The sequence below is a fragment of the Pinus tabuliformis genome, chromosome 4_1 (assembly GCF_031772625.1).
Source record: "Pinus tabuliformis cultivar Carrire ecotype Pingquan chromosome 4_1, CPIR1, whole genome shotgun sequence".
NCBI classification, from domain to species: domain Eukaryota; kingdom Viridiplantae; phylum Streptophyta; class Pinopsida; order Pinales; family Pinaceae; genus Pinus; species Pinus tabuliformis.
This window is the reverse complement of record NC_142303.1, coordinates 374,413,735-374,433,983: the sequence shown is the minus strand read 5'-3', so window position 1 is coordinate 374,433,983 and position 20,249 is coordinate 374,413,735. Positions and strand designations below refer to the sequence as shown.

General features: G+C 38.9%; 1 protein-coding gene across 1 annotated transcript in view; it reads right to left on the bottom strand.

The window, feature by feature from the left end:
- Positions 1–2,822: 2,822 nt before the first annotated feature.
- Positions 2,823–20,249, bottom strand: part of LOC149175871 (uncharacterized) — a 42,323-nt gene continuing 24,896 nt past the window's right edge. Inside the window, 8 exon segments of the mRNA XM_089419767.1 lie at positions 2,823–3,456; positions 3,567–3,653; positions 3,773–4,027; positions 4,030–5,551; positions 5,675–7,979; positions 8,092–8,244; positions 8,344–8,375; positions 8,580–8,608. Coding sequence (XP_089275893.1) covers positions 3,392–3,456; positions 3,567–3,653; positions 3,773–4,027; positions 4,030–5,551; positions 5,675–7,979; positions 8,092–8,244; positions 8,344–8,375; positions 8,580–8,608 — 4,448 coding nt within the window. The 3' untranslated portion in view covers positions 2,823–3,391.

The following is a 20,249-nucleotide window of genomic DNA, read 5'->3' as shown; positions in this document are numbered from 1 at the left end:
GGGAAAGTGTCGCAGGCATTGCATGGTTGTTGTCTGGTTCTGTGTCTTGGTTATAAGGCATCCGAGTATTGACCTGGCCAGTGGTCGTGAAGCCCCTTCTGAGAGTTGCATTGTGACCTCGCGCATTAATTGGGGTGGAAAGGGAGAGGTTGTGTACTGGGGATGGGTAGATTACAACCCGATAATTGAGGCTCCAGATACACAATTAAAAGTAGGGGTTGTTGGGAGAAGCAGCGAAGGTAACCTAGGTAAGACTTGGGGAATGGGGAATATGATACATGCAGAGAAACCTATTAGGACCCTAGGGGGAATGAATGTGTATAAGAAAAGCAGAGGAGCGGCGCAGGCTGACTGGGCAGAGGGGAATGGGAAGGCTTACCTGAGCACGGGGATTCTTGCATGGCCGAGAGAGGGGACCGCCAACCATTTAGGGTATGAGCAGCACCAGGAAGGGAGAAGGGAGAAGCCCGACAAGATAAGGAGACTGGCCTTGTCTTCCAACTGGGCTGTCACCCAACCTGCGACTTGCTCCGAGATTAATTGGGCTAGGATAAGGATTAAGGAGAACGTCGGCAATAAGAATCAAAGCCAGAGGTTAACACCTCTTTCCTGTGAACAGGTTTCGAACAGAGTGGAGATGGCTCGTCCAGCGAGAGGAAGGGGTCGCGACAGACGTGGGAGGGAGCCTACAAAGGCCAAAGATCTGAGCACTTCGGAACCGCGAAGAGGAAGGAAGTTTGTTGAACATCTCATTAGTGAAGCTGTCGCGGCATACCAGGAGGGAACGGATGTAGGAATCTGTAATCTGTTGGAAGAATGGGAGGAAGAAATTAAGCAAAACAATGAGACAGAGGAGGAGATAGAGAACTGGAGGACTTTAGTCCCGGATTCTGGGAATACCAGAGGAAGAATAACTCAATTTAAGCAAACCCTCTATCTGTACTGGCTTATGAAAAGCTTGCTGGGGAAAGCCATGGAACAAATTCCAATGGGGATGGCTCTATCCCTCCAAGACATGCCCAACTACAAACATGATTTACAGCCAATCCAATTCTAGCTCCATAAGCAGGACATCCGTCTGGATAGAATCCAAAGGCATATCCCATGCATCATTGAATTAACTGAGATACCTAGGGAAACTATCACAGATCTAGCATCGATGGAATTGGCATCGGAAGAGCAACAAGAATAGTTAGTTAATATGGTTTCTTTTTGTTTTATGCGGGTAGCATTTACATTACATTATGCATGCTTATGATAGACATATAACATCTTGTCATGAAACTGAGACATACTTAGCTTGGTTAAAAACACTGAAACTTTACTGTTTTTGGATGGCTTATAACGAGAATAGGTGGCCAACAGAGTTGGTTTCCCATTGGGCAAGTTGAGGCCACCTATCTCATATATGTGGTGTAAATTTTTCATTTATAAATAGAAAATGAAGGGTCATGCCAAGCTTAACAACAACAAAAAAGTCGAATTTTAAGGTCACACACCAACAGAGTTGGTTTCCCATTGGGCAAGTTGAGGCCACCTACCTCATATATGTGGTGTAAATTTTTCATTTATAAATAGAAAATGAAGGGTCATGCCAAGCTTAACAACAACAAAAAATAGTCGAATTTTAAGGTCACACACCGAATTGGTGTGTGAGACCCCCTTGTTTGTGAGACAAGGGACCTCACTCTGCATAGCAATTTGATTGTGAAAGTAAGCTGCACATACTCTACCTCAGTTTGGATTTGAACTTTTGTCCAGTGACCTCTTAAGAGGAAACACATGTTCTTAACCATGAGACCAACTCATTTTGAAAGTGTTTAATAAAAATCTATTAAGATAAACATCAATAAAATTCCAGCCTCGAGATGGAAAATTAGAGCATTGTAACAGGAGGTAGACCACTGAACCGCAAGTTGAGGGTTAAACTCTTAGACTGTGTGCTTGCCAAAAGCTATTCCAAAATGCAGTTTGACAGAAAGACAAAAGCCACTTCTTTGCAGTGCTAGAGAATTCGTGTTTCCAAACCTTGATAGATGAAAAAAGAGTCTACATCTCCTGATCTTTATGGTTTCCATGCATGATTTTTTTAGCAAAAACATCACCTTTGACTAACTTGGTTGTAATTTTTGAGTCCATAATAACAAGAAAAAGCCTTGTATATTTTTTTTCAAACTATTGAACAAACTTTATTTTACTCATCTACCAAGAAAAATGTATAGATTAAGTTGACTTCTGCTTTTTAAATCTGTAATTACAATTTATGCTCATGACGGTTCCATAACTTTATCGTAGATAATGCAAGCATAGACCCAGATCTGTGAGGGTCGAGCAATCAAAAACCTTGAGGTGTATTTAATTGAACTAAGGTTATGAGGGAGCTATGCTAGATTTTTATTGTATTCATATCCACTTGTTTTTATACTTTAGTCACGCTTGCTTGTGTTTTAAATTGACAGCTTTTTGTTGTATGTTTAAGCATTATCACAACTATATACAGACTGTTGAGGATCTCCCACCTACCTGGAACTTTTAAAATGTTTCCTCTCCTCTCAAGGCAATCATTATGCAAATCACAGACATTGTAAACTCAATTTTAATGTTTGTCCCTGACTAGATCAATTAGGTATATTCAGGTTTTATCCTGCTATATATCTTCTGCACCTGACACTATCAAAATCAATAAAACTGGCAGCAACATACCAGATTGCCCCCCATGTATCTGCAAACGACCCAAAGGCCATACAAATTACAATCAACAAGCGCCAATTAGCGGCTTGACTTTCTGAAAATGGATAATAATATACCATGAGGTGCCCAGCTGATGATAAGTATCATTGTTACCTATTTATCTTCTAGATGGCCCAAGGGCCATACAAAATTACAAATCACAATGAAAAACCACCGCCAATTGGCAGCTTGGCTTTCTGAATACATATAAAATACTGTGATATGAACTAGAGGGCAACCTGTCCTCACTGATGAATACATAAACTTACACTAATCCGAAACCTGAAATCTCCTATTATTTTCACACCAACTCGAGATATAACTAATACTTGATAATTGCTATTTTGGGCATGCCAACTCTTTAGAAAAATAACTTAGTATACAAAGTACAGATTAACAATGAGCCCTGTGTACATGCTAACACAAAAAAATCTGTCCAAACGACTCAAATTCCTGTCTAAGGTAATTTTAAAATAGTATGAACCAGAAAACCTTCATCTGCTGGATATTGTGCATGCTTACAATTTTCCTTCACAGAACTGCATTTCCGAATGCTAACAACTTGAAGGCAGTCCTTTCTATTGTAGAGATGTCAGTAAAGAAAGAAAGACTCAGCATTGAAAATGTTCTGCAAGATTCATTTACCAAAAAACCATGGTGATCACCGAGTCTTTGAATCACTTCCTTTGCTTCTGAATGTTGAAAGTGAGAAGAAAGAGCGAGGTGCTGTGCAAAAACAGTAGAGTTACAAAGTTGTTGTCAAACAGGTAAAATTGAAAACACAAAAATTTCCAAAGAAGCAATACTTGCGTAATGAACATGCTCATGGCATTCACCTTTAAGAGAGGTGCCCCCTGACAAGTGGTCTTCTCTTAACCTGAAATTTGCAGGTGGGGCTGGAATTGAACTTCGAAGAGATTGAACTGTAACATAACATCAAACCACCATTCAGTGTGTGTACCAATAATGTCTGTTAGTATTTAATCAAGCAATTTCAACATTCTGTATTTTGTGGTATACTCTTTAGGAACATGATACATACTTGTGCCCTCTTCATGGAAACTGTCACTTTCTACAGGCCCACTTAAGCTTCCATAATCATAGCTTCTGTCATATGAAGGTTGTACTGGTGCAAAGCCCATCCTTGATTTTCGCATAAGATCATCTGCAGATCTGACAGCAAGATCCCTTGTATCCTCTGTGTCATCGTCCCCTTCAGATGTAGCAGACGCAGAAACACAATCTGTCATAACAGTTTCAGAACCACGGCTTTTTCTACCAAACTTCAGAAGCCTTTGAATCCCTTGGGGGCATCCTTGTGGACTTGTTGAGACACTGCCAAAACGGGCTTCTGGGCACTGCCCCATTTTTTGCGTGTTTTGACTGCATCAGTATCAGAAGCATCCATCATCTGAGAAATCGAATGAGAATTCCAAGATGCAGGGCTTCCTATAGGAGAGTCTGCAGATGCATCAAAATCAGATGCCTCCAACATCTGAGAAAGAGAATGATGCATATGTGAGTTCCATGATGCTGGACTATCCGCTGGAGAATCTAGTCCCGCAGTCATGGAAGGACTGAAGTGGGTTGAACCAGAAGATAGGTGCAAAGCAGGGGGCTGCAAATGCTTCTGTGGGAGTGATGTCGAATGCCCTGTCCTGCTCCCTGAATTTAAAGCCATTTCTCCATTGTACCCTTGATTTCTTGTACTAAACGAAGATGCCATTTGGAAAGCGGAGAAACCTGAATCATGTACTAGTGATGGAGTCCGAGAAATTGTCTCACAATCAGAGACACCATCGTCTGATTTATCAACTGTTTGATTCAACTCCTCTTTTACTTCCACCTCATTCTGAGATGTATCTGAATCATTCTGAGCATCTGAAGTTTTCACCACATTAGCTCTATGTTTATTGAGTTCATTTTCTTCTGCAATGCCTCCGACAGTGTCACGTGATTGTACATTTCCCAACTCATCTACAATTTCCTCTCCATTTTGAACATCAGCATCATCTTCATCCTCCATATTTTTCAAGCTTTCAGCAACAAGAGATGCTTTCATTTTGGCAATGCCTGGTCCAGCACCTGGGCCTATTCCATTGCCTTTGCGGAGAAATGGTTTAGCCTCTGATGAAGCTCCAGCATTTCTCTTTGTCCCTTTACCATAGAAGAATGGTTCAGATGTTTCTTTACTAGCTTTCAAAGGAGCCAAAACTGCTTCGTCATAAGTTGGAGCAGATATATCCTTCAGCTCACTCACACTTGCACAACTTTTCCTCATTGAATGGCTACGGCGTGGGTTTTCTTCCTTGCTATTCACTGATCGTGCAGCAGATAAAGATCCATTGGCCTCAAGAGAAAAATCTTCATTACCACTTTTACTGCGATTGCCACTCTTGGATTGTCCACGAGATGCACCAACTTTTTCCAGGTTTGAGCTTGAACCTGTTCGGCCAGAAGAGGGCTTTGTATTCTCTTTCCTCAGATCAGCAAAGTTAGGAACAGACTGAGCTAAGGGATTTTCCTGACCCCTGCGTCGGCCTGAAGAGCTACCGCTCATATTTGGAACTTTAACAGGAACGGAATATCTTGGTGAGGGAGATGTCAAAGGCGTTGAATTACGTGGTGTTGTTGAAGGCATGCTTTTGTTCAATGAAAGCTTCTTCCCAGAACTGGGCTTTGGTGGCTCTTTTGATGCATAAGGAGAACGTGTATCAGCAGGACTTGGACTATTATATGCCATTATCCTATCCTGTCTGTATAATGCCTGCTCATGCACATCATTAGTGTCCTCCTCATCGTCGCTTTGCTCCATTTCAAACTGCTCATATAACTAAAAACATTAGGAATAACCATTGCCCAAGCGAGACTGTAGACAGAAAACTGCACATATGGCAGAAACAGACAAAAGTTGATTGCATGCCTACAAAATTGAAAAACTTACCTGCTGTTGTCTATTCTCTGTGACTCGGACATTGAAAGACCTCAACTTTTCAGCACGGAATCGAGCCTGGAGTATGGGATCTTGCTTTTCCAAAGATCTTGCAGTCCTGGCAGCCATTTCAGCTTTGCTACGCTCAAGGGCTTCTTGCATAGCTTTCAGTTTGGCTTCCTTCTGAGCTCTTTTGGTGATCGATTCCTCCCTAAGCTTTGCATCCCGTTTCTCCGTATATATTTCATAGAATTTCCCTCTAACCTCATCTGAAGTTCTATCATCATTTAACCCAAGTTTCCTATCAGAACTGTTGAAGTGACTGTGCCCAGCCATGTTTATCAATGCATGCATATCAAAGTCTACCCCATTGCTCCATGAGCTTCCCAGTGATTCTCTCCCAACATTCTGAACTGGCACAGAGAAGAATCTCTCTGGCTCTCCACTTGTAAAATTAACATTTTCAGATTTCAATTCCTTTGGTGCCATGTACATTTTCTCTTTAGCAATCTGTGCTTCAGATTTGACAACTAAGGAGGATTCTTTCTTTCCTGAAATCACTGTTTCATCTGAAGACCCCATAGCAGCTTGACTTCTTAGCTTGTGGGCAGCAAAAATTGCTTCCAATTGATTGGCTTTCTCCCTAAGCTCCTCATTCAGTTCTTGATTTCCTTTGGACTGCTTGACTTTAGGCATCAGTTCCTCTTCTCCAGATCTTTTCACGTTCATTGAACTGGTAACTATATCTGATAATTCCCTACCAACTCCAAACCTTCTGCCATTTGAGGAACCATCAGCTACATCCAATCCCTGCCTAGTAACTCCTGTCCGTTTAGTGTCTACAGAACCATCAACTATATCTGGTCCCTGGATGGAAGCACCAGTCCGTTTTGGATTGGAAGAATAATACGTCGCATCTAAAACCTGCCCAGCAGTTTTAGAAGATTCATTCCTCCTAAATCTTTCCGGAGATCTTACAGCTGTATCATGTGATGAGTTCATGGATGACTGCAATTTTATTTGTGTAGGTGGTACAGATTGCTTAATAACATTGGATACTTGTTCCTCGGAGCATAAGTTATTGCTGGGTTTGGTTACTTGATGGTTGCTGAAGGATTCTGAATAATCTGAAGCAGTACTCCAGGCACGCTGATGTCCTCTTACCTTGGGAGGAGATGAGAACCGTGAGCCCGCATCTCTCCTTTCCTCAACCATGCTTCGGCTGTTAGCAAGTGGTCTGAATTCACTCTGAGGAGTTGATCCCTCAATTTGGCCCTGATCCCTTTCTGTGGGTGAAGTCTGCACACTGTTTTCTGATGCAGTAACATATACTTCTGAACTATTCTTGGCACATGACGAGGGAACCTCTTTACTATTTTCATTCTTAGCTTGCCCAGAAGGGGGAAGCTCAACACTCATGTCACTAGCTCCACTCCATCTCCTAAGAACAGCCTTCTCTGTTATGACACTGGAATTGCCACTTTCAGATGATATCTTTTTGTTTTCTACCTTTCCAATCTTTTTGATGCCGTCACCTGAATCTCGTTGTTGTTCCTTCTGCTTGCTTTCAAAGAGGTTGATGCGGTCTTGAACACTAAGCCTTCTGGAGGGCTGGGCTTTTTGAACAGGCTCTGGCTCATGTTTGTCACCACCATTACTTTCAGTGTCGCTATCACTATTTTCCTTATTCAAATGCCTAACTTTACGAGACAGGTCATCCACATGGCTATTATTTTTAATCACTCCAGATCCAGTTCTCCCTGTCTGAACTCCTTGTGATGGAGAAGAGAATGTTCTACCAGGGGAACCCAACTGTAGTCTGCTTGTACCATCTTGAGATTGTCTGAGGTTATCTGAGCCAATCTTTAAAGATTCGGGACTCACCTCAGTAACTGATTTGTTCATGCTATCACCTTTAAATAGGGAATTTTTTGTCCTTGACATGCTTTCCCGGTTGTTGATGACATTAGCCCCACCAGTCGAAGAGGAAATGCTTTCATGACTACCAATAGATTGTGCTCGAGAATGAGATGGTTTCATGCATTGGAGACCCTCCTGAGACCGTGCTCCAGTAGAAGCTGAAGTTTGACTTCCATACCCCATGTCTCTGCCTTCACCTTGGGCATAAGACCAATAGCCAGAAGGTTTATCACCTTTCTTGGATAAAGGATCAGATGAAGTGTCAAATGCCAACTCTCCATCTGTACCATTCTCGATGGACATGTCAGATCCTGAAGATCGGGTGTCCCCATCATCTCTCCATGGGCACAAGTCCTGTCGTTTTTGACACAGGGACATAAACTTGCTACACGCATCTCTGTGGAGAACATATCCATATAAGTGTGAATAGATTTGTAGAAATAACATAGCATAGTATTATTGAAATGGATTTCTTCCTTTTCTCCCTAGGTCACAGGTGGGAAGCTTACTTTAAACGAGTTGCTCCAAAGCGATCTGCAAATACAATAAGACCCGCCATATGTTCTATTGCAAAACCAGCAGCAGAAGCTCTAGCAAAGGCCATGCTTAACTCTTGTTGTAATGCCATGAGCCGCACATCTATGGCTCTCAACAATTCTTTCCTGAAAAGGACAATATAATTACAGGTTAACTTAAGTTTAACCCGATTACATAAAATGTGAACAATGCTATGGCACTTCTTCCCTGGAAAGACTACTCACTTTGATGTATCTGCTGCTTCTGATTCACTTGACTGTATGATTGACACACAATTTATAACGGATCAGTTCCTGATATAATGGCAGACAGTAAATCAAGAAATATCTTTTCAACAGAGGATCCTTATCATTACAACAGACAGATATTTGCTTCTTTTATATCATAAATCAAATAAATTTTGAAGAGGAAAACATAAACAAAAACCACTATCAATTGGTAAAGTATAATTGTTGACTACCTTGGACCCTGCTCCCAGTGTACCAGCATCTATTTCAAACAGAAGACAAAACTCTCATCAGAATAGAAACCACAGATAATAATAGTATTGATCCTAAAATAGTAAGAAAACAACATTTAAATGCAAAGAAAAGGGCCGTTTAGCAGTCCTTTCAACCTCCTGAAAACTTGGAGAACTCAATAAACAAGTATAAGATTCTCACAAATTCATAAATCTCAACTGCAAAAAATATTTACTTCAACTAGCAACAAAAGCTTTGCCTATAGAATCTATCCGTATTTCTAATTTATTCTCTGCATATTCACTATTCCATCTCTTTCCAATCCCAGACAAATGAACTGGAATGAAAACATGTTCCTGCTGGATCATAACCTTGAAAACTTGGGAATGTAGCCCAGGATGCATGCTTCTAAAAACGGTTTGACAAGAAATAGAAAATACAATTGTTTGACAAGACACTGTGACCTGGAAGCTTTGAACAGATGTCAAGTGACTTGCTCAAATTGAAAGATTGTAGTAATAAATACAAGACATGTTTTGAACCTTCTATGGATGGTAGATGCCTGGAGCAAAATGTACCAGGTTGTCAAAAAACAAAGTTTAAAATGGAAGTCACCACCTCTCTCCTGTGTAACATATATTCAACAAATACCTGTGATGCTGCTGACTGAAAATCATGCAAAAACATAGATAATATAGAATAAGATAATTTTCTTAACATCCAATGGGTGACCACAAAGTTGATCGATGATATTCACAAGTAAGTACAGCCAATGTGAATATGAAGTGGGAGTGCAAAAGCAACTCCTACTACCACTCTACTAAAAGCAGAGAAAGCACTAATTAACTAGTTAATAGAAACACAAAAAGTACTGCAGAAGCAGAATCAGGAAAGAAAGGTGAGTTCCCCATCTGAATCATCAATTATAGTGAAGGGACAAATGAACTGCCTTATGATGCTGTCCAGAGAATATCCAGGGCTGAGTAGGCTGTGCAATCTTGAATGGAGCCCTTGACTCAAAGGTCCATCATACCTAACATCCAAGGTCGAGGGCAAGAATCTGTAAATGGAAGACTGGCAGCTCAGACAAAGCTGAGAATCATTATTCAATGCAAAGCAAGTTCATCCCTAGGACCTCCCCGAGCTAGTCTGTATGGTAGGATCCATAATGGGATCTGGAACTAGATCTCCTCAAAAGTCTCATGGAGACCAGCAAGGATGCATTATGAGATAAATCATGATAGCATTGTTGGCCAGGAGAACAATAAGGGGCCTATGCATGACACATAACAAACTAATATCCAACTGATCTAGAAAGAACTCAGTGCCCTTTCAATAACATACAAACGATGTACATGCTCACCCAGAGCTTACAAGCACAGTGCACATTTACATCTCTGCATGAACTTGCAGGTTATTTTTATGCCTATTAAAGATTTGCATGATTCGCCTCTACTGAGATAGCAGCACCACAACAATTAAGTGTTTTCTCAAACTATTTTATGGCCTGAATATTATTGTCAAACGACCTTAAAAGTTAGAATACAAACTGATCCATATAACACACGGAACATAGAAATTAGATGCTTGCATATAGAAGAGAGCATACCAACATGCGAATTCAGATGACATGAGAACACACGGAAACAGGTCTCTGACATGGGACATATAGATCACAAAAACTGAGACATGGGGGTAATGTGTGTCCTGAAACAATACACATGTTTGACATGTTTGACATGTGTCCTGAAACAATACACGTCCAATACAATAAGGCAGTGTGTCGTGTGTGTCAACATGTTCTGTTTCTTAGCCTACATCTGAAATTATTTGCTAACAGGTAAGATATTGGTCCAGAATCCACAACTATCAGTTCAAAGTCCAGATATATAAGCAGAGATTCCTTGTAATTTGATTATCAAAATTAAGAGTAATGAGGCACAAAAGCCATAATTAGAGGAATGACTTAGAAAAGGAGCTCACAATGATCCAAGAAAACATCCATAAATACTAATTTCTAAACCGGCCAGCCCTGTTAGGCCCATAATCATCGTTTACATAGAGCCCCAAAAATGAAGTTTATTTGGATATTCCATGTTTGCCAAAATGGTGTCAAGGAAAAGAATAGCTTATATGCCCCCCTTTTCTCACTTCACCATCATTCATTGGCATATGCATGAGCAATTATTACAATATTTCTGGCTCATCAAGCTAAAGTAAAGCATGTATTTGTATGAGAGTTTCACTTGTGATATCATTTATGGGGCAACTATTGCACATTTATGGTAAAGCTATTGCTGAATGAGTAGGGTGGTAGCCTGCTATGCTGCAGAAGTGATCTACATTAAACAAGGGAAGACTTGATTGTGAGAAAGGTGGCCAATAAAATTGAGGCATAAATGGAATGTGGGCCGCATTAAAGGTTACATCAATGAGAAAACAAAATGTATATTTGCGCTGCAATTTGCATTAAATGTGGAAGTTGAGCAGCAGCCTGAACTTATTATTCTGGAATTGGACTACACACAGCATACTTGGGAATGCACACTACATAACTGGACTGCAATCTACCAAGTACCAAGACATGGTGTAGGGCCTGTAGCCTGCAGCACTATGGAATTGGACTACGTCATTCACTTGTATGAGAAAAAGAACTACCACCCACATATTCGGTACAAACTTATGTAGAAACCAGATTGAGTGGAGAAACAGCCTAGACAAGAAGGATTGTTTTTGAGATTTGATTGAATTCCAACATTATTTTTACCAACTGTAGGATTGGTAAGGAATTTTTGCCTGAAGACCTAATACACAGTTGAATAGTATATTTCTGGTTTGTGTTCCCGGTCCTTGCAACTACGGTGGTAGGTATGATAATGCTACATGTGACATATATTTGGATTACATGTGTCATTGGTGTTAATTATCGCATGAATATTTTCATCATTATGAGCCAAAGTGGAATTATGCCCTAGCATGATGTATTAAGTTGGGAAATATATAATAATACTTTAAATGTAAGGTCATGGCCTAGCTAGACACCAAATTGATGTACAAGATCCCCTTGTTCGTGGGACAAGGGAATCCTCCACAAATAATTTAACTGCTTAAACCTATAGATGTGTACATACCAGTGTGACATTTATTGGCAATATATTGCATGCATCATGATGTATTGCAAGTCATTCCCCAAACCAATAATATCGGTGATAATTTCAATTACTAAAATTATTGCAATAATTTCGGTAATTATTGTCAGTCAATGGAAAGTATTGTCTTGTCCATATTAATCTCGTCTTTTAACCTGATTCTTGGGCTTTTAACCCTCATTTCCAAAAGTGTGCTAGGGGATTGAGCTTTAAGCACACTAACCATTTTCCACCAAAGCAAACAAGGTGAGATCCGCTGTTTTATTTGCCAGCATTCATCTCATGAGACACATTTATTTTTGTTTTGATGTGATTTTGTTTCATCCTGTTATTGTCATCAGTCAATGGAAAGTATTGTCCTGTCCACATCAATCTCACCTTATAACCAGATTCTTGATCCTTTAGCCCTCATTTTGCGTAAGTGAACTAGGTGATTGAGCTCTAAGGACACTGTAACCAATTTCCATCAATTTCCATCAAGCAAACAAGGGGAGATCGAATGTTTTCATTGCCAGCATTCAGCTCATGAGATAAACTTATTTTTGTTTTGATGTGATTTTTTATCATCCTGTCAGGACTTATGACTCAGGACAGATATCATATTTCAATATCAATGTGTGATGTAGCACTTGACATCTTAATTTATGTAGCAATGTGTTTGTTTGATGATGCTGTTGCTTTAGATTTTTTAAAAATTGAAAAAGGATTTTTTTCTGTATGTAAGTTCCCCAATACTTTCCTCAACATTGTTAAGTTATATTTTAGACTGTTGAAAAGTGAAACTAAGTTCAGTCTTCATAATGACGTGTAATTGGGATTTTTATGTAATTGATGGAAAGAAGAAAAAAATAAAATTATTATTGTAATACTTGTCTCATGGGTTTCATGAGCAAGGAATTTTATTTTTAGTAATGGCTGCCATTGTGAGCCCTTAGGATTGGTCATAAAGTCAAAGAGATTCAAAGTCATGTATCAAGGACCCTTCTTAGGCATGTTACATTTGTATATGAGTCAATGAAAGTGTCAAATAGCCCTCCAAGACCAACCTCAAGAAACTCCTTCAAGTCGACTTCAAGATAGAATAAAAGATCTTCACCAAAGGACACGTCGGCTCACATACATGTTATGTCTGCTTATTATCATGGGCAACAACTATAAATAGGCAGCTCAGCCTCATTTCAGAGCATGAATTTCGGTCAAGGGTCTGAAGCTATTAAGAAGTGCGAAGGTCATCTAAAAGAAGCCCTATAACCAGCGAGGAGAAGGGAAGGAGCAGCGAGGTCTTTTAGTATTGTTTTGGGACTGTTTTTGGGCCAAAATAACCTCCACATGTGCGAGATTGCAGACCTAAAGATTGCAGGAAGAAGAGCAAAAATATTGCAGACCTCTAAGGCAACCGAATATAGGAAGAAGTCTAGCCAATAGGTAGCCCAGTTGAAGGAAGGAAGACTCCTTCTAGAGCGAGGAAGATAAATGGTCAAAGCTGGTCAAACACATGTGCTAGGGTTTCTGAAATAAAGACAAGGAGTGCAGTGCTGAACCAAGGACCAAAAATCTGAAGTATAGCCGAAGTACAAAGAAGGCAATCAGTTGGATCAAGTATTGCCTTGGGCACGAAAGAGAAGCAGTGAAGAAGGATCTTGGGGTCTTGGTCTTGGAGTGGCAAATAGGTCAAGGGTCTAGGTCTTGGAGTGGCAAATATGTCAAGGTTCTTGGTCTTGGCATTCGTCAATTGAAGTCTCTATAAGAAGAAGATTTTGTTCAGGTTTTCCTCTCAAGTGGGAGAGGTTTTGGCCCTGGCTGATAGCCTATATTCTGTGTCTCTTGTCTCTTTATGGTTCATGCATTGATAGCTGTTTGATGAAGAATAACTCTATAATAACCTAAGTAAAAGAAGATTCTAATCTAAGAAGTAAAAAGCATTCACAAGAAGTTATCAATAGGAGAGAAATCACCTAATTGCTATGCCCTAGATTTCTCAACACAGACCCTTGGTGATAAGTTTACCAAGACGATAAATGTAACTTTGGTACATAGCCTTCATAAGTTCATAGCTTAAACCTGAGTCACCTAGTTCAAATTTGAGGACAATGGAATTCAAAAAGAAATTCCAGTGCAAGAGGATATGACAAAATTCATCGTTAAGTTTTGAGAAAATACATATTTCAAAATTTTAAAATTTTCCAAATTATGTTTTAAACTATGGCATATAAACATAGGATAAATTTATCATTTATAATTAGAACATTACGTTTTAAGTTTTTTTGGTTTTGTTTTTTATGTTCACCTTATATAGCATGAATTTCATTGAAATTTTATGAAATATTTTGAATTTAATTGAAAATATTTGCCCACCGGAATTAAATTCACAGTAGTATGTCAAGTTAGTGAAAGCAGGTAGCCAATATAGACCCCACCAAAGTTCAAATCCTACAAATGACATGCACATGCTTGGGATAATGCTTGTGGTTACACGCCAATGCACACAACAATGGTGGGCCCAGGTGCAAATATTATGTGACTTTGACAGAAAAGATATCTCCCACTCACGGCTTCTAGGATGAAGGTGACCAAACTGAATGGTGCTAGTGGTTCCCCAGAAATTTTAATTCTGGTTGCGCTGGCCACATCATGATAAGAGGAATCTAATTCAAAAAGAAACAGAAGAATTTAGATTTAATTGAATTTAATGATCAAACATAATCAAATTCATTCCTCGGAATATGATATTTGTCAAATTTTGAAGTTTCTTCCTAAAATTCTGTAGAATACAATGACTAAGGTCAGGACTAAGCTAGTTACTAACAACCTAGTCAGTGTATAATGGTGAGTGCTAGTCTAGGTATACATATAGCCTATGGCACTTGGGTGTAGTTCTTTATATAATATTTTACTACATAACTCACAATTTGTAAATCAGGAGTTATGCGTATAGCACATGCCACAATCCTATGTTTTCTTACCTTTGTTGGAAGGGGATCCAAAGCAGTAAGGATCAATATCTTATGAATGAAGCTAAAAATTGATATAGTGCAATCACTAGAATTATGTACATATTTCATGTAGTTATGACCATGTCGCATGCCGCATGACCATTAATCTAAGTTTAGTTCAAATTAATTGATATTAATATCCACTAATGGTCATAATTGGCCAAATAAAAGTACGAAGATGAATGAGTATTGAGAGTATTAATGCACCTTTGACACACAAGCAAAAAAATACAAGAGTACATGGTGAGTGTTAAAACTTAAAACCAGGAGAGAGAAATATCAAAACAACACAAAAATGTATGCACATAGAGACACAAGAGATTCACCCTAGAAACCATTAACTTGGAAATCACCACCTAATAGATATCTATTATCCTTGGCCAAACACACCAAACTAGGGCAAACCAACCAAACTAGGCCAACACAATTGAGGTGGACTTACAATGGAGTTCTCAAGCCATTAAATAGGCTTCTTCATACACAATACCATGGGGCTACCAAAACCACATAAATTACCATCGGTAAACCCATCAATGATTGACTCAAGGTTATCTTAACCACTGTATGACCGAGTTATGATTAACCCAACATTCCCCCCTTTAAACTTTACTTGGGATAAACGCCTACCCCGCTCAAATTTTATAAACTGGGTAACCAAGAATAAAACATGCCCCACAACCCCTCCCCCCAAATCACTTAGGTCCACATCTAGAATTTATACCAATGAATTATTAAACTAAGAGCATGCATGCCTAAATAGGTTATACATGTTGAGAAATTGGGAGGATGTAGAATTAGATGATTTCTCTTAAATATGATAATTGTTTGTCACTGACTTTTATCTATCTAATTATTATTTATGTTCCATCATCAAACAATTACCAAAAACCAAACATCATGAAGATCACAGAAAAATCAGTGGGCACAAGATACAAGCTCTCATCCAAGGAAAAACCCCTCTCCTAGGGGAAAACCCAACCAAAATCTCTTCTTCTAGAATCATATCAAAATGAGATGTCCAAGACCCATGACCACAGAAAACCACCCCTAAATGCCAAGGAAAATCTTCTATTTTGCTCAACAAAATCATCATCACGAGACCAGCCACAATAGAAATATCAAGGCAAAATTTCCATACACTCCATCTCGAGAAGATACTCTACTTCCATCTTAGACTTTGTCCCTCCATTTCATCTTTCTTATTCTATGAAATTTCAGACAAAAACACATCCAGGTGTGTCCAAATGAGCTCATACCATCTTCTATTTAAATTTTATACTGTCGAGAGGGGTGCGAACAGACATGTCCATTGAGGCAAGGCCGACTTGGCATCTAAAGGGGTTTTTGACCCAAAATTACATAATAATAAAAAAAATTCTCTTTTTCTTAACAATAGTTCCAAATAGGACTTTGACTCTTTGACTCAGCAAATCCTAGAAGCATGAAGAACATGCTTATCTAATAAAAATAATAATAATAAAATTCTTTTTGAGCATGAAACCCGTGCTTGATTTTTTTTTTCTTCTTTTTGCTTTTTACATAGAATACATAGAGGCACAATTATGAAGACCAAAACTAGTTACATCCTTCAACAGTCCCTCTTAACTAGGGAAGTATTCATAACTGTACAAATGGTACTAGGATGACCTCAAGTTGAAAATTTCTAAGAAGAGTATCACAGTCAGCGTATATAATGCTAGAGATCTTGATACCATCTAGGCTAATTGCCAAGGTATCAACCCATCAATGGATCTAGGTACCATCTAGGCTACCTTCCAAGGTAACAACCCAACAAGGATCTAGGCGTCATCTAGGCTACCTGCCAAGATACCAACTCAACGCTCCCTCTCAACTAGGGAAGTATTCATAACTGTACAAATGGTACTAGGATGACCTCAAGTTGAAAAGTTCTAAGAAGAGTATCACAATCAGCATATATAATGCTAGAGATCTCGATACCATCTAGGCTAACTGCCAAGGTATCAACCCATCAATGGATCTAGGTACCATCTAGGCTACCTTCCAAGGTAACAACCCAACAAGGATCTAGGCGTCATCTAGGCTATCTGCCAAGACACCAACTCAACAGTGAACCAGGTATCATCTAGGCTACCTGCCAAGACACCAATAGGGATCTAGGTACCATCTAGGCTACCTGCCAAAGTACCAACCCAACAAACATCTAGGTATCATCTAGGCTACCTGCCAAGATACCAACAAGGATCTAGTTGTCATCTATGGTATCTGCCAAGACACCAACCCTAACAGGGATCTAGGTATTGTCTAAGCTACCTACCACGATACCAACCCTAACAATACCATCATACGGGCTATTCAACATAAGGTACAACAACTTGTCACCGTGATTTTGCCAGCACCTCTAGGAACATCCATCCTTAAGGAGTAACAATCTCAGATGCTTACTCAATCTTCCAGATCCCATGCTTTCCTCATGGCCTTCACTAGATGTATGGTTGTTAGTCCTAGCCTAGTGCATGACACATGAAGTATGTCCAACATCACTCCTCAACTAGGGCGGATATACACTTTCCTCCACTTACGCAGGGAATATATCCAAGCTCCCTCTCAACTAGGGAGATGTGTCCAACATTAGCTACTTTGTTCTTCCAATGGACATCATAGTAGTAGTAGCTACACAGAATCTTCATTTCGCATCATCATGTCATCAGAGAACTTCAACCTTCCTGAACATCATGGAGCCATCCTCTAACACTTGGGACCTTAAAACTTAAAGACATACCTTGAAACTTGGAAGTTAAACTGCTCCATTAAAATCCACAACCCTTTGAAGTCATCATTCCTTCGCTTTATCTTCATATGGAAACAAAGTTCGGCTTCGGCTTTCAATCGTAAACTTCAATATTAGCAGGGTTTCTGCACCTCCCTCTTTCTATCATGCTTATTACGAAGTTATCATCAAGCACGAGATTTTCTTTGTTTTGTTCTTTCATCTTTCTTATCTTGCTTTCACAATTTTGAAAGCTTCCATTATATTCCTGCAATTTTACCAACAAGTATAATCAAGCAAAATATACATGTACAAGAGCATGATGTTGATTTTATCACTCTAGGGTTATCATGACTTCAAAAAGTGTGCATCTGGGGATTTGATTACAAACCCTAGATATCCCATGACCTAACCCTTATTAGGGTTCTTACTTTGAGCGAAAACTTCTACACCTAGGGTTTTGACATTCAAGCCCTAGGTTTCACTTTTACATCGACCCTCGCTAGGGTTTTACCACATATCTTGCAATTCCTAGAAATCAAGAGCTAGGACTTCATAAGAGGGAACAAAAAATTAGAATTAGGGTTTTTAATATTCTAGGGTTTTCAAATCCAAGTCCCATTTAGGGATTACGAACCCTAGATACCAAGAATCTTCAAAACTATAAAATCTATATACCCTAGATCTCATATCCCAAAAGGAAGGGTTTTCTTTAGAGGGAACAACTTGGTTACGGTAAAGGTTTTCTAGCTTAATCCTATACTTCTAAGGTTAATTCAGTGTAGGGTATTGAAAACTTAGAAGTCATATAGTCATTAAGACTTATCACAAATGAAAAAGTCAAGAATATTATAAAGACCCTAATGCCATTATAGACCCTTTATCTTTTACACAAACAAGAAATGCATATAGTAATTATACGTACCTCTGCAAATTTTACCTTAGAAGTTGACTTGCTCCTTGATGTCTTCAAGGATTCTTCAATAGAGTCCTTACGAGTTGGCTTTGATATTTCTCCCAGATACTTGTCACTTTCGTTCTCCATTATTTCTTCTTTTTGTAATAAGGTCACTATCATAGTCTTCAAGTCATATTGCTAATTTGCTACCAACCAAGATCATCATTCTCCTTTGCCAACAATGTTGTCAACAAAACGAGCCATAGGATAGTATAATGAGATTTTTTTCCAAGAAATGTTGACACGAGCTATTGTAGTATGTTAATATAGCCATTCTTTTTGAATTTTCAAATTTATTAGTGGGTCAGCTTCCTTGATATATCCACTATTTATGAATTTGGTATGAAGACAATGTCGTAGCTTCTCATACTGGTGCTTCCCACAAGATGGACTTAACGTTATCTATCTGCAATTTGTAGTCTCCGTCTTTCTTTTCCATGATACTTTTGAGCCGCAACTTTGCAAGGTCATTATTAAGTGTTGTCATACCATTGATGTTGCAGAGTATATGATGCCATGATTCATAAGTTTCATGTCACGATCCTTACATGATGTCGTTGAACAGGTCTATGCCAAATATTGTGATGTCTTTGATACATAACGATGTCATGCCATTAATCATTAATTCGAGCTATCGAACCAAACGAACCTCTACAATTTATGAATGTGGCCTTCAAAGATTGAGATTAAGCCACTGTAAAAATAATGCGAGTCATAAAGACGTGTGACGCCATTATATAGTTAAGTGATGCGCAAAAATATTCACATAGGTTCGAGTTGTTGTCGTATATACCCATATCATTATATCTAAATGATGTTACTTCGCCACAATTAACACGTGTCAATGAGAGTCATATCATGATGTTAAACAAGTGTAATATATGCGTACTTTACGACCCAATGTGCAATGTTGTTACGTGAGTCAATGCAATATCAAACGAGCCACACTGCATACAATTAATGTGCCAATGGTGATACGTGCCTCAGATATGAGCAATAAACCACCGAACATGGTTTTTTAATCAAATTTATAGAACTCTATGAATTTGTCGGTTATATGATATAACTACATGTCAAATTGTTTTGTAATTTTGTGAGTCACTATTCAAGGCGAATACATGCCACAAAGAGTGTTGTAATAAGCCAACGGGTCACTGAAATAATTTTATCATACGACCTTGTACATGAACCATATTACAGAGAGCGAGTAAAAAGGCGACCTTCATAAGTTCTATGTGAGCCATTAATATTTATGCAAATCACAATTAATGTGAGCACAAGTCAGTACAATGATGAGCGTTGCTTTTGTATGTTATGGCAAACCTAGGGAGGTCATCAAGTTCATCGTCATAGATAAAACAACGATGCCACTCTAATTACAGGAGCGGGACTTTTGAGTGCGAGTTTATAATTTTGTTGGAGCAAGATCAAATCAATGTTATAATAACAGAACCGATGATCGAACTGAAAAACTTTGTGGACCGGGAACATGTCAGAACTTGACCAGAACCGGTAAAAAACCAGGGAAAAAAGCGGTTTACCAAAAACACAAAATATTCATATTTTGAAGTAAAACATTTATATTCATGTGCATCCATATGAATCAAAACCATTTATACACAAATATGCAATAGTTTTCATTTAAATAGCATGTAAGGGGGCACATAACCAAAATAGCATTGAATGCAATCCATCTCTGAACTAAAAATACATTAACAAATAGGCTCTAGATGGCCTCTAGCATCCAAAAAAAAATCATGTTACAACGAACGCCTACATATCATCAAAGTCATTGCCTATTTTGGGGTCTTCATCATCAA